At 41.2% G+C, this 13,741-nt stretch overlaps 2 protein-coding genes across 4 annotated transcripts in view; one reads left to right on the top strand and one right to left on the bottom strand.

Moving 5' to 3' along the window:
* LOC138814832 (endogenous retrovirus group K member 18 Env polyprotein-like) overlaps positions 1–13,741 on the top strand; it is a 262,321-nt gene that overhangs the window by 234,166 nt on the left and 14,414 nt on the right. The gene's annotated exons all lie outside the window — the stretch shown is intronic.
* On the bottom strand, positions 12,578–13,449 carry LOC138814822 (undifferentiated embryonic cell transcription factor 1-like). Its single transcript, XM_070003908.1, has 2 exons — positions 12,975–13,449; positions 12,578–12,822 (listed from the first exon to the last, which is right to left on the bottom strand). Exons 1-2 carry the CDS (start codon positions 13,447–13,449, stop codon positions 12,578–12,580), a joined length of 720 nt encoding a protein of 239 aa, XP_069860009.1.

Genomic DNA, 13,741 nt, shown 5'->3' with positions numbered 1-13,741 from the left:
ATGCTTTCTACTTAGGTGATAATGTTATGTGGTACTCCAGACATAACAGAGTTACCTTGCAAATGAACATGGATGTGCATTTGGGTGATGGAAATACTCTACTTACACAGGTGTAAATTAAATAGATATTCTTTGGCAGATTGTAGTTCTTGAACTAAGAGCCTGGGTGATGTCCCTGAGCTTTTTCTGTCAAGGCTACCACTCAACAAATTTGAGCCGCAGTTCCAATTTTGATTTTCTGGTAGTTGTTTGGAGATAAGAGGCTCATGGACTTTCCTGCCAAGGATGGCTTCAAACCATGATTATCAGGTCTCAGCCTCACGAGTAACCAGGATTTCAGGCATGATCCGTCGATATTTTTAATAATTTAGTAAATTGTACAGTTACAGAATGTATAAATTATCATTATAAACTTCACAATATATGTGTGTATGTATATATCAATGCATACAAATAGAAATATTTAAACATATTTGTGTATCTACAATAAATTTATGAAATCATCCTTGATTATAAAATAAAATGGAAACAAACCATAATCAGGAGGGGCTGGGACGGTGGCTCAGTGTTAGAGGGCTTGCCTTTCATGCTTGAAGCCCTGGGTTCGATTCCTCAGCACCACCTAGGCAAAAAGAAAAAAGCCATAAGTGGTGCTGTGGCTCAAGTGGTTCAGTGCTATCCTTGAGCTGAAGAGCTGAGGGACAGAGTCCAGGCCCAGAGTTCAGGCCCACGACTGGACGAAAACAAAGGGAATTGTCACATGTTACTTGTTTTTGACTGGAATATGAATTGTGAGAATCAGTTTGGGAAAAACCATCTTTAATTTAACAAAATTGATATTGGCTATTAATTCTAATCCATTTATTTATCCATACTGTGCATCCTCAGATATGAGTGTCAAAATCAAACCACACTTTTTTGCCTTTGTATTTTAATCACCTGTTATAATTTAGGGGATAGATGAAGTAATGACATAAAGATTAAAATAATAGTAAGTGAGGTTATGAGTTAGATCTGAAAATGATTGTAAATATTCTAATAGCTAATTAAATTGCATTTTTCTTACTTTTACTCTATTGACACGTCCCTCATTCCCACATTAAGAAAGTACATAGAAGGTTATCACTACATTTTGTGTAAACTTATGACAAAATGTATTGAAAGAATATGGGCACAGTGTTTTTTGCTTATTGAGACCTGTAGGTTGTAGTTGTGTTTTTGAGGAGTTGCAAAAAGTTGTGATGGAGATGGAGGGAGTGATGTGCTTTTCTGGAAAATTGGCTAGAGGATTGCTCCCAGAAAGATAGTCATGAATTCTTCCAAAAAGTTAGATCCCTTTGGAGTTGATTCTGGTGCAGGGTGATATATAAGGATCTAACTTTAGTATTCTACAAGTAGTTAACCAATTTTGCCAGCACCATTTACTGAAGAGGCTGTCTTTCTTCCATTCTATTTTTTTAGCTCCCTTATCAAAGATTAGATGGCTATAGGTCTGTAGGTTCATTTCTGGGTTTTCAATTCTATTCCATTGGTCCTGAGGTCTGTTCCTGTGCCAGTACCAAGCTGTTTTGATTACTATGGCTTTATAATAGAGTTTGAAATTTGGTATTGATATTCCTCCAGCAGTGATCTTTCCATTGAGGAGCGTTTTTGCTATTCGGGGTCTTTTATTGTTCCATATGAATTTTTGGATTGTTTCTTCTATTTCCTTGAAGAATAAGGTTGGAATTTTGATAGGTATCACATTGAATTTGTAGATAGCCTTGGGAAGTATTGCCATTTTCACAATGTTAATCTTTCCAATCCAGGAGCACGGGAGTTTTTTCCATTTTCTAACTTCTGTTCGATTTCCTTTTTCAAGTTTTTAAAGTTTTCATCATAGAGGTCCTTCACTTCTTTGGTTAAGTTAATTCCTAGGTATATTATTTTTTGTGGGGCTATTACAATTGGAGTTGCTTTCTTAATTCAGCCCCCCTTTACTCATTGTTGGCATATAGAAAAGCCATTGATTTGGGGGCGTTAATTTTGTACCCTGCTACTTTGCCAAACTTTTGAATCAGCTTGAGTAATATGGGAGTGGAGTCTATGGGATTCTTTAGATACAAGATCATGTCATCTGCAAAGAGGGAGAGTTTTATTTCTTCTTTCCCTATTTGGATCCCCTTTATGTCTGCATCTTGTCTTATTGCTGTAGCTATGCATTCTAACACTAAATTGAAGAGAAGCAGAGAGAGGGGACATCCTTGTCTTGTTCCTGAGTTAGAAGGAAATGGCTTTAGTTTTTCACCATTAAGTATAATGGTGGTTGTAGGTTTGTCATATACAGCCTTTATTGTATTGAGGAATGTTCCATGTATTCCTAATTTTTCCAAAACCTTCATAATAAAGGGGTGTTGTATCTTGTCGAATGCTTTTTCTGCATCTCTTGAGATAACCATGTGGTTCTTATCCTTGCTCCTGTTGATGTGATGAATAATATTAATTGATTTGTGTATATTGAACCAGCTTTGCATCCCTGAAATGAAATGAATCCTGTTTGATCATGGTGTATGATTTTTTGGATGAATTGCTGAAGCCGATTGGCCAAAATTTTGTTGAGAAGTTTTCATCAATGTTCATCAAAGAAACGGGTCTATAGTTCTCTTTTTTGATGAGTCCCTGCCTTGTTTTGGGATGAGGGTGATGATGGCTTCATAGAATGTGTTCAGTAGTGAACTTTCTCTTTCAATTCCACTGAAATGTTGGAGGAGTATTGGTGTGAGCTCTCGGAGTAAAAGCAGACACTCTGAAAACATTACAGGATGGAATAGGAGAAACCCTAGGTCTCCTTTGCACAGGCCAAGTTTTCTTGATAGAGATCCGGAAACACAACAAACTAAGAAAGGTTGGACAAATGGGATTTCAGGAAGTTGCAGAGCTTCTGCATGGCAAAGGACATAGCTAGCAAGATCAATAGAAAGCCCACAGATTGGGAGAAGATCTTCACTAGCCATACAACGGAAAAGGGTTTCATATCTAAAATATGCTTGCAACTCAAAAAATTACATCCCCCAACAACAAATCCTCAAAGAAACAACTGCCCAATAAATAACTGGGCAAATGACTTAAAGAGAAACTTCTCTGAAGAAGAAAGAAGGATGGCCAATAGACACAGGAAGAAATGCTCAACCTCCCTAGCCATAAAAGAAATGCAAATCAAAACAACATTGAGGTACCACCTCACTCCAGTTAGAATGGCAAAAATCAAGAACTCTAATAACAACAGATGCTAGAGGGGATGTGGACAGAAGGGAACCTTACTGCATTGTTGGTGGGAGTGTAAACTTGTTCAACCACTTTGGAAAGTAGTATGGAGGTTCCTCAAAAGACTCCACATAGAGCTCCCCTATGACCCAGCAATCCCACTTTTGGGCATTTACCCAAATGTTTACGAACAAGACCACACTAAAGCCAACAGCACAACTATGTTTATTGCAGCATTATTTACCACAGCTAAGATATGGAACCAACCCAGATGATCCTCAGTAGATGAATGGATCAAGAAAATATGGTATATATAAACAATGGAATTCTATGCCTCAATCAGAAAGAATGACATTTCCCCATTTGTGAGGAAATGGAAAGGCTAGGAAAAAATTATATTAAGTGAAGTAAGCCAAGCCCAAAGAAACATAGGTCCCATGGTTTCCCTTATTTGCAATAGCTAGTATATATATGAGTCAAGAAGAAAAGATCAGATAATGTAATGTTAGGAAAATGAACCCTAAGATACGTATTTAAATGTTTTTTTCTTTCATGCATTTGTATCTAAAGTATTTATAAGATTATTTCTTTGTTGCTTTCTATGTCCCTCCCCCACAATATAACCCCTGCTTTCACTGTATTTGATGTTGGATAATTTGTGGAGAGGAAGTGGAAAAACAAGTCGTTTAAATAAGAATACTGGTGGACCCGTTGCAACAATGAGAAGAACAAGTTGTCATGTAGAAAATGAACTTTACAACTTTGGTGGGTGGTTGGGGAGAATCGGTTGGGGTTGCGGGGCAGGGGGTGGCTGGGAAGTGATGGGAAGGATAAACAAAGGAGAAGGCAACAATGCTTGATAAGAAAAGTACTCACTATCTTGTCCATGTAATTGTAACCCCTCTCTACATTATTTTCACTAAAATTTACAGTACAATCACTTTCACAATCATGTTCACTGTTGCATTATTCCCCTTAGCAAAGTTATGGAAACAGACAAGATATCCTTTGGCAGAGGCATGGTTAGAGAAGTGTGGCACATATCCACAATTGGATGGCACCCATCCAATATGAAGACTGTTACATCATTTGCAAAGAAATGGATAGATCTAAAAATATGTTAAGTAAAGTAAACCAGAACCAGACACACAAAGGAACCATGTTCTGTCGCTTATTTGGAAGCTAGACCTTTAGGCAAAAGTATTACACAACTTTTCACAACAGAATTAACCAAAGCATTCTCTTTTCAGAGGAGTATTTAAGAAGTGTAATTTCTTATAAAATTGAACTTTTAATCTAACAAAATGAATACCAGGAAACTATCACTTGGAAGTTGTGAAGGGAAGTCAAAGGGAAGGAATAAAGAGAGTTATAGAGGAAGAGGGTGAAGGCATAATATTCAATGCGGATAGTATGAATCTAGAAAAAATGAAAATGGGGTGAGCTTTGGAAGGATGTGGGAATGTAATGTAAACATCTCTTGTACTTATAAACTGATTTGTTGAATGGAAATTCCTTCGTACCACTATTTAATTAAATACAATTAAAAACAATGGAGACATCTGATCTTAAACTGCATTCTCTTAAACCATGAGAAAATATAATAGTTTCCTCTTCAGAAATTTTCTTTGCAGGTTTTTTCCTCATAATGACAGGAAAGTGAACAAAGCAATGAATATCAATACATCACATTGTATATCCTAAATAGACACAATATAAATATCACATGAAAAATGTTAGAATTCATCACATGATAAAATAACAGGTAGAAAGTAGCAAATGTTGATTGTTTTTCCAAGGTTATCTAATTTAATCCTCAAAATAATTAAATAAATTAGAACTACTTTTATTTTTAATTATCAGATGATGATATTGAAGTCTTCAGAGTTGGAATTACTAGTATAACATTGCATACATGGTAAGTGTTAGTCTACGCCCCATTCCTACCATATCAAATTACCTCATTCTATTTTATGACTAAAACACCAGCACTTAGTCTACTAATTCTAGGAAAATTTCCCAAAATAATTGTGGACACTCAAAAGATTTCACTTTATCTTTGTTAGAAAATAGGTAACTACGCCGGATGTAAAGCATCCTAGAAGCCACATTTAGGTAGATGGAATATTGGAGTCTTTATTGCACAGTTAGCAGGCTGCTGGCCACCCATTTTTACAAAGGCCTGAAGCCCCCAAACACACAAAACACGGTTAGGAAACAGTCTAGAGAGGAAAGAAAGAACAAAAATGCCAACAAACCAATTCAACTCCAATGGAGAGTTGAATTGTGATGCCATGATGACTGGAGATGAGTCAGAAGACAAGACATGACCACAGTGACACATGTGGCATGACATAATGGTGGCTGGGCTGGGCCTAAATAGGGTCTCAGCAGGGGACAGGTCCACAGGTTACTAAATCTGCCAGTCCAGTGCCTGGGACTGGTAATTTCTATCAGCCAAGTGCTCACCCCTGCCTCCAGGGATCTTGGAATATCCATCACCTGGGAGTCAGATGATGATGGAGGCATTTTCCTTCCCCCGGCATGAAGACAAGATACGAGACCCTATCATCCACCATGTGGCCAATATGGCACCAGTCAGATCTGACCTCCTTATCTCATTCCCCACTTTTTTTCTTATGTACATTAAGTCATTGAAGTTTTTTCTGTAAGAGATCTGAATTTTTCCCTGGGCTGTTACCTTCTGCAATTTTTTAATTTATATATATATATATATATATATATATATATATATATATACACATATATATAAATAATTTTTATTGTGAAAATGCAATACAGAGGGGCTACAATTACACAAGCAAGGTAATGAGTACATTTCTTATCAAGCATTGTTGCCTCCTCCTTTGGTTTTCCCCTACCATCCCTTCACTCCCATCTCCACCACTATACCCTCACCCCCGGTGCCAAAGTTGTAAAGTTTGCTTTTCAACATAGGATTTTGCACATCTCATTGTTGCAATAGGTCCACCTGTATCCCTAGTTAAACAATTTGTTTTTTTTCCTTTCCCCTCCCCAAAATATACCAACATCAAATACAGTGAAAACAGGGCTTATACTGTGGGGGAAGAGACATACAATGCAACAAAACTATCACCTTATAAATATGTTAGAAACAATAGCAAGAAAGAAAAAACCACTTGTGTCCTTATCTAGTGAAGTAAGCTGGGCCAAAGAAACATAGATCCCATTGAAGTACCCGATTTTGGGTGTCCCTCACAGACCACCAGGCTCTTTGCAAACAGCAAAGAGTCGTTTATTGAAAGCTCGAGCTTGGTCCTCTGCACACTTGGTAACCGGTGATGCTAAGAGGCCCCGAGCACAAAATTAGAACAGCTTTTATAGTATCTGAACAAACAAGTTTAGGGGGTTTCCACAAAAGCAAGTCCACAAGTTCAGGGGGTTTAAGTCCACCCTGACCACACTTGCCTTTTTCTGATGGAATACTTAGGGAACTGTTCTTTTCCTTAAGGATGGGCAGGGTTGGTGGCAACCTGGGGTTTGTCTGAGAACTTTCTCTTTGGGGGTTACTCTGAGGGCAGCACAGCTCAGGAGGTTTGATCTTAAAATGGAGTTACTGTAGCTCTTGACCATGGTTTCCCTTATTTGCAATAACTAGTATATGTCTGAGACAAGCTGAAAAGATCAGATAAGATGATGTTAGGTAAAATGAACCCCTCCTGTAATTTAAGAAGTCTCCAACAGTTATGCCCTGTATCTGCTCAAAGCCCTAATTTGGGAATTTAAACTATCCCACACATTTTATAACCCACTTAGATGACTGGCACATTCTTGCCCAATTATGAAGCAGACAAACATTTAGAAAGGCATGATTACAATTTACTTTCTCATGACTTCCTGGCTCTGATCAATTTCTTTGGGGGGGGGGTCCAGTCGTGGGGCCTGAAATCTGGGCCTGGGTGCTGTCCCTCAGCTCTTCAGCTCAAGGCTGGTGCTCTACCATTTGAGCCACAGTGCCACTTCCCTCTTTTTTCTTTTTTCTTATGTGGTGCTGAGGAATCGAACCCAGGGCCTCATGCATGCAAGGCAAACGCTCTACCACTGAGCCACCTTCCTAGTCCTTCAATTTTTGAAAGGCCAAACAGGATCTGATACCATCTCTGCCATCTGAGCAGTGGCTTGTAACTGCCTCTGGATGTTTCATCATTGCCAGGGTCCCAGGAGTGTCTTTCTCCATGCTGGGATACACACACCTTGGCATTTTCCTTAATCACTGGACTTCAGCTGGAGAGATGAGCGATAGCGCTCAGGCCCTGAGTTCAAGGCTAGCACTCTGCCAATTTGAGCCCCCAAACAACTCTTCTGTTGACCAATTAGAGATAATCTCACAGGGACCTTTCTCTGCCCAGGCTGGATTTGAACCACAGTTCTCAGATCAACAAGTCTAAACAAAAGGCCATGTTTACTCCAATTAAAAGAAACAAAGATGGTCTTTAGAAATCGTTTTTTAAAGCATGGTCTACCTCGAACTTATTAAGGGCCGAAAGTTATATCTGACAAACTTGTAAGAATCCTTACTCCTTTGTGTGGGCCTGCTGGAACTGTTACAAAAAAAAAAAAAAAAAAAAAAACTATAAGAGCAAACTGAAATAGCAATTAAGCAATTATTTTGGTAATCCTAATTTTTCCTTTTTGCACTTTGAGAAAAATATTAACAATTTAACTTTCAAACTTTATAACCAGGAATTCATCTCCATTTTTTGCCAGTCCTTGGGATTTAACTCATGGCATAGGCATTGTCCTTGAGCTTCTTTTGGTCAAGGCTAGCACCGCTTCCTGCTTTTTCTGAATACCTGGTAGTGAGGAATTGAACTCAGGATTTGATGCATGCTAGGCAAGCACTCTACCACTAAGCCACTTTCGCAGCCCAGCCACATTCCCAGCCCATCCAATCCTAATTTCTTTTTAAGTTCAAAGGATTTTTTTTTGTTGTTGTTATTGTGAAAATACCATATGTAGAGGTTTCAATTACATGGGCAAGGTGATGAGTACATTTGTTGCCTCCTCCTTTCTTTCCCCTTACAATATCTTCCCACCCTCCCCATCCTCCAACCCCTCCGCCCCCGCCATGGGGGAGGGACATACAAAGCAACAAAGAAATCATCTTATAAATATGTTATAAACAATAGCAAGAAAGAAAAACTATTCGAGTCCTTATCTTGGGGTTCATTTAACCTAACATCAACGTATCTGACTGTTTCTGATTGTCTCAGACATGTACTAGTTATTGAAAATAAGGGAAACCATGGGACCTATGTTTCTTTAGGCCTGGCTTACTTCATTTAATATATTTTTTTCCAAGTCTTTCCATTTCCTAACAAATGGGACAATGTTATTCTTTCTGATAGCGGCATAGAATTCCATTATGCATATATACCACATTTTCTTGATCCATTCATCTACTGAGGATCATCTGGGTTGGTTCCATATATTTGCTATGGTAAATAATGCTGCAATAAACATAGTTGTGCTGGTAGCTTTAGTATGGCTTTGCTTGTGATAATTCCACTAAATGCCCAAAAGTGGGATTGCTGGGTCACAGGGGAGGTCTATGTGGAGTCTATGAGGAACCCACTTTAAAAACTTGAAAAAGGAATCAAAACAGAAATTAGAAAATGGAAAAACCTCCCATGCTCCTAGATTGGAATGATCAACATCATGAAAATCGCAATACTTCCCAAGGCTATCTAAAAATTCAATGCGATACCTATCAATATTCCAACCTCATTCTTCAGGAAAATAAAAGAGGCAATCCAAAAATTCATATGGAAAAATAAAAGACCATGAATAGCAAAAGTGATCCTTAACACAAAGAACACTGCTAGTGGAATATCAATACCAAATTTCAAACTCTACTACAAAGCTGTAGAAATCAAAACAGCTTGGTACTGGCTCAAGAACAGATCTCAGGACCCATGGAATAGAATTGAAAACCAAGAAATGAACCCACATACCTATAACTTTGTAATCTTCGATAAGAGGGCTAAAAAAATAGAATGAAAGACAGCCTCTTCAGTAAATGGTGCTGGCAAAATTGGTTAACTACTTATAGAAAACTAAAGCTAGATCTTTATATATCATCCTGCATCAGAATCAGCTCCAAATGGATCAAAGACCACAGAGTCAAAGCAGACACTCTGAAAACATTACAGGATGGAATAAGAGAAACCCAGGTCTCCAAAATTTTCCTAACAGAGACCTAGAAATACAACAAATCGAAGAAAGGTTGGACAAATGGGATTGCATGAAATTGCAGAGCTTCTGCATGGCAAAGTACATAGCTAGCAAGATCAACAGAAAGCCCACGGATTGGGAGAAGATCTTCACTAGCCATACAACGGACAAGGGTCTCATATCTAAAATATACCTGGAACTCAAAAGTTAAATCACCCAACAACAAACCTTGAAGAAACAACTGCCCAAGAAATAAGTGGGCTAAAGTCTTACCAATCCTAATTTAAGCCTTTTATAAATCTCTGATTTAACATTTTCTACTTTAGTTTTCATTTGTATTTTGAAAACTCCTTTGAAATCTTGAGGATATGTACCACTATTTCCTCTTGGCTACTCATTTTAAAACAGATATACATTAAAAACTTTTGAACTCAAATGACCATTTTTTGTTAATGCAAGAATTAATCACCAGTACTGTACCAAGAAGCTAGACTTAACACCTATATGCTTTTTTATTTTTTTGGTGGGGGGTGTCTGGTTGTGGGCCTGAACTCTGGGCCTAGGCGGTGTCCCTCAGGTCTTCAGCTCAAGGCTAGAGCTGTACCACTTGAGCCACAGTGCCTCTTCTGGTTGTTTCTTTTCTGCTTATGTGGTGCTAAAGAACTGAGCCCGGGCCTCATGCATGCAAGGCAAGTGCTCTACCACTGACCCACCTTCCCAGCCCACCTATATGCCTTTTAAAAAAACATATCCAATTGCAGAGTATCAATGAAAGCAAATCATATACTAATAAATTTTCTAACCATATTTTTAAGGCTTTTTCAAAGTTAATACATCCAAGTGGCAGTTTTAGGAATACCAATCAGATCATGACATCACTCATTTTTACCATTATGTTTCCTGTGTCTGTCTGCAAAAGAAAGGGACAGGACAAAGATTGGTCGTACAGCCCCTCCTAAGGAATGTGCATGCACCCAACTCTTCAGGGTTAGTTGAACTACCTTTGTGCCAGCTTGCCCACTTCTACCATGCGTGGACTCCCCCCAGGGCCTGTCCCACCCTGCATGACTGGCTGAGCTGCACGTCTGCCTCTACATCCCTCACCTCAAAAGACAGGTCTTCTATTAGAGTCTAAGTTTTTCCCTTTTTTTTTCTTGATTCTTGAATGAAATAGTTTCAGACAGAACAGGTAAAGTTTTAGACAGAACAGGTAAAATCTTTGACAGTGTTAAATAAACCTTTATATTTAAATTTCTAATAGTATCCCCAAGTTTTAGCAGAGGGAACTAAATCCCAAACAGCCAATGCCTTTTTGTTGAGTCAGATAACTTGATTACAGTGTAAACAACCTTTGCATTTTAAAATACCGAATTTTAAAATACAGATTTTGATTTGTAAATTAAAGAATTCTTAGAAAGTTTAACTAAACTTCCTGTTTAAAACAATACAATAATCCTTTAAGATATTTGGCATACAAATCTGATGACCTAAGAGTTTAAACTCTTTTTTTTACAGCATGCTGATTTTCATCTTGAACATGTTCCAACATACTCATACAAAACTTAAAGTGCACAAAAATGAAAATCAGTCCAGAATCTTGATCTAAAGATTTAAGATTTGTAAAACAAAGTGACTTTGCTGAGCTTCATTTACCCAGGACTTGCTTGTCTAGCAATGCATTTTACCAATTGGCCTTGTGAATACCTTCAGCTGGAGGAAGGCTAGGTGGGAGTCACCTGAAACTGAACTAGCCTATCTTTTATCCAATTTTCTTTTTAGACAAGAGCATTTTACAATTTTTTTAACTGTTCGGACAAGCCAAATGTCCAAACGAGGCTCAAACTGTCTATGCCCTCACCTCCGGCTGCCTCTGCAGGAAAATGCAGCCTGAAGCTTGTAAGGTCTTGCAACCTTCCATGCCCACGTCCTGACTGCTGCAACACAGACAAAACAGAGCAGGTCTATGACCAGGCCCAGACAGAGCTGGAACTTTTATTCCCCCAGAGATGTCCAAATGAACAAAAATAACAGATTCTAATAACTTGAATAATTGTCTGGTTTTTTTTTTTTCAGAGAATGGTGAGCTCTGGCGTTTAGGGTACCTGACTTCGGTGACTGAGAGCCCCAAAATAACTCTCTGAACCTAGAAGAGAGGTGTTAGTTTAGAGGAGCTCTCCTGCAGCCATTTTACATTAAGGGAGGGCCAATCTACCTGGCAGAGGGTGCAGAGATGACCTTGGGTAACAGTACTCATATGCCCTGGCTTTTTCCTGAAAATAAGAAAAGGGTTCTAAAAGCATTTCCAAAAGTGATGGATAAAGAAGTTTGGTGCATTTCTACAAAAAGCAAGATATCAGTGATCTCAGAATTAGCTTAAAGAGAAGTTGTTTCTTACTTTTCCTGCTTGGGCCAAATAAGCTTTCCCCTTGGAATTTTATCAGCACCAGAGTGGAGAACTAAGTTTGACAGGAGATTCTCCACCTCATCCCAAGGTTTCTCCAACATCTGGGGTTAGGGTTGTAGACATAGGTTTAACAGGAGATTCTCCATCTCATCCCTTTCTCCATGCTTGTGGTTCTCAGACATTTAGACAGAAATGTCAACTAAAACAGACACAGATAGGTGGCCACACAAACCAAATGGTCAGACAGGCATAAGCAAACAGCAGCAGAAGGCACCTCCAACAGACAGACAGAACAAATAAGAACCCAAGTGAGGCCAGACTCCAGGTTAAGAACCCTAATCTGCCTCCACTGGGGAGAGGCACATCCCAAACTCCTCCATGGCTGGGAGTTCTGCTGCATCCCACCTCCCCTTCTGCCCCTTCCACTATACCTGGCCAGGCTTTTCAACTTACCTCTAGAGGCTTTTGAGTTCTAAGTTCCTGCTAGGAACTTCTCTCCACAGCTGTCCCCTAGGGAGTGGCTCTTCTGACACCAGTCCAAAGTCCCTGAACTCAAGGCCCAGGGTCCTGGATCTCACTTGGGCCTACATCTATTATATCCTGGATCCAAAAGAGACTTCACGAAACCCAGATAAAAGTGCTAGGAACTTTATTATTATTATTATTTTTATCAAAAAGGCTTTCTTGAATGCTGGGGGGGGGGTGGCGGGGTGGCTAGCTCGGCTTGCCCAGGGTGGCCACGCTGCCCAGGATGAAGCCCAGGGCCAGGGACAAGGTCTGGTCGAAGGAGCCAGGCAGCTGCTCCACGTGCTGGTTCTGGGTCAGCAGCTGGTCTCGCAGCAGGCCCAGCATGCCCACGATGTTGCCCAGGTGCGTCAGCGTCTGCAGCAGGGCAGCATTCAGCGATGGTGTGGTGGCCGAAGGCAAGAGGTTGGCAGGGGCCCAGGGCGATGCTGCAGCTGCGGGAGGGAGCGCAGGGTCAGTGCTGCCGCCCACCCTCCGGCCTCTGACCCTCCGGCCCCGGCCGCCCCTTCCAGCCTCCAGCCCCAATCACCCTCCCCCCCCCCCCTGCCCTGCCGACCCTTTCCCTCTCCCGCGGCCGCCTGCCTACCTGGCTCCTCTAGGGCTGGTGCGGGCGCGGAGGGGGCGGGGCGGCGGCCATGCTGTGGGCACCCCGGCCCCGCGGGGCGGCGACGGGCGCGCTCGTCCGGCCCATCGTCGCCCAGCAGCCCCATGAGCTCGCGGATCTGTGCGTCCAAGGGCCCGGGCGCTTGGCCAGTGGCCTTGGGCACCTTGTTCTTGAGGAACTTGTAGCAGCGAGGACATTTTGCGGGAGTGCGCAGCACCTGCCTCAGGGCTAGTGCCACTGCCCGCGGTGGGGTCCCCGGTGCGTCCTCAGCTGGCGGCAGCATCTCGCCCATGGGATCGGTCGGCGACGGCAGCACCAGCGGTGGCGGCCGCCGGGGCCGGAGCAGCATCCCAGCGGGCCGCATGGGCTCCGGGGTCGGGGCGGTGCCCGGGGGCCTGCGGGGGCCGGGGGGGTTGCGAGGGCCTGGGGGCTGGGAGACCCTGGGCGGCTTTGGCATCTCGGCTGCCCGCACACTCTCTGCCGAGCTAGGAACTTTATTACTACCACATGGGACCACTTCCTTCCACTGGGAAAGTAGGAACAGCCTTGAGCTCAGGGTAGGATGTGTTTTTATAGGGGTAGGTTAGATAGAGTTATATATACAAGCCATGCAAGGCAGGTTTGGCCTATTTTTCATTGGTTACAATTAGAACCTTTAAATTAATTTGTTCTTTGTGCTCTGCCGAGCTAGGAACTTTATTACCACCACATGGGACCACTTCCTACCACTGGGAAAGTAGGAACAGCCT

The sequence above is a fragment of the Dipodomys merriami genome, unplaced genomic scaffold (assembly GCF_024711535.1).
Source record: "Dipodomys merriami isolate MVZ:Mamm:240054 unplaced genomic scaffold, mDipMer1.0.p SCAF_1069, whole genome shotgun sequence".
Taxonomy (NCBI): domain Eukaryota; kingdom Metazoa; phylum Chordata; class Mammalia; order Rodentia; family Heteromyidae; genus Dipodomys; species Dipodomys merriami.
The sequence above is the reverse complement of the archived record's forward strand: the minus strand, read 5'-3'. Positions and strand labels throughout refer to the sequence as shown.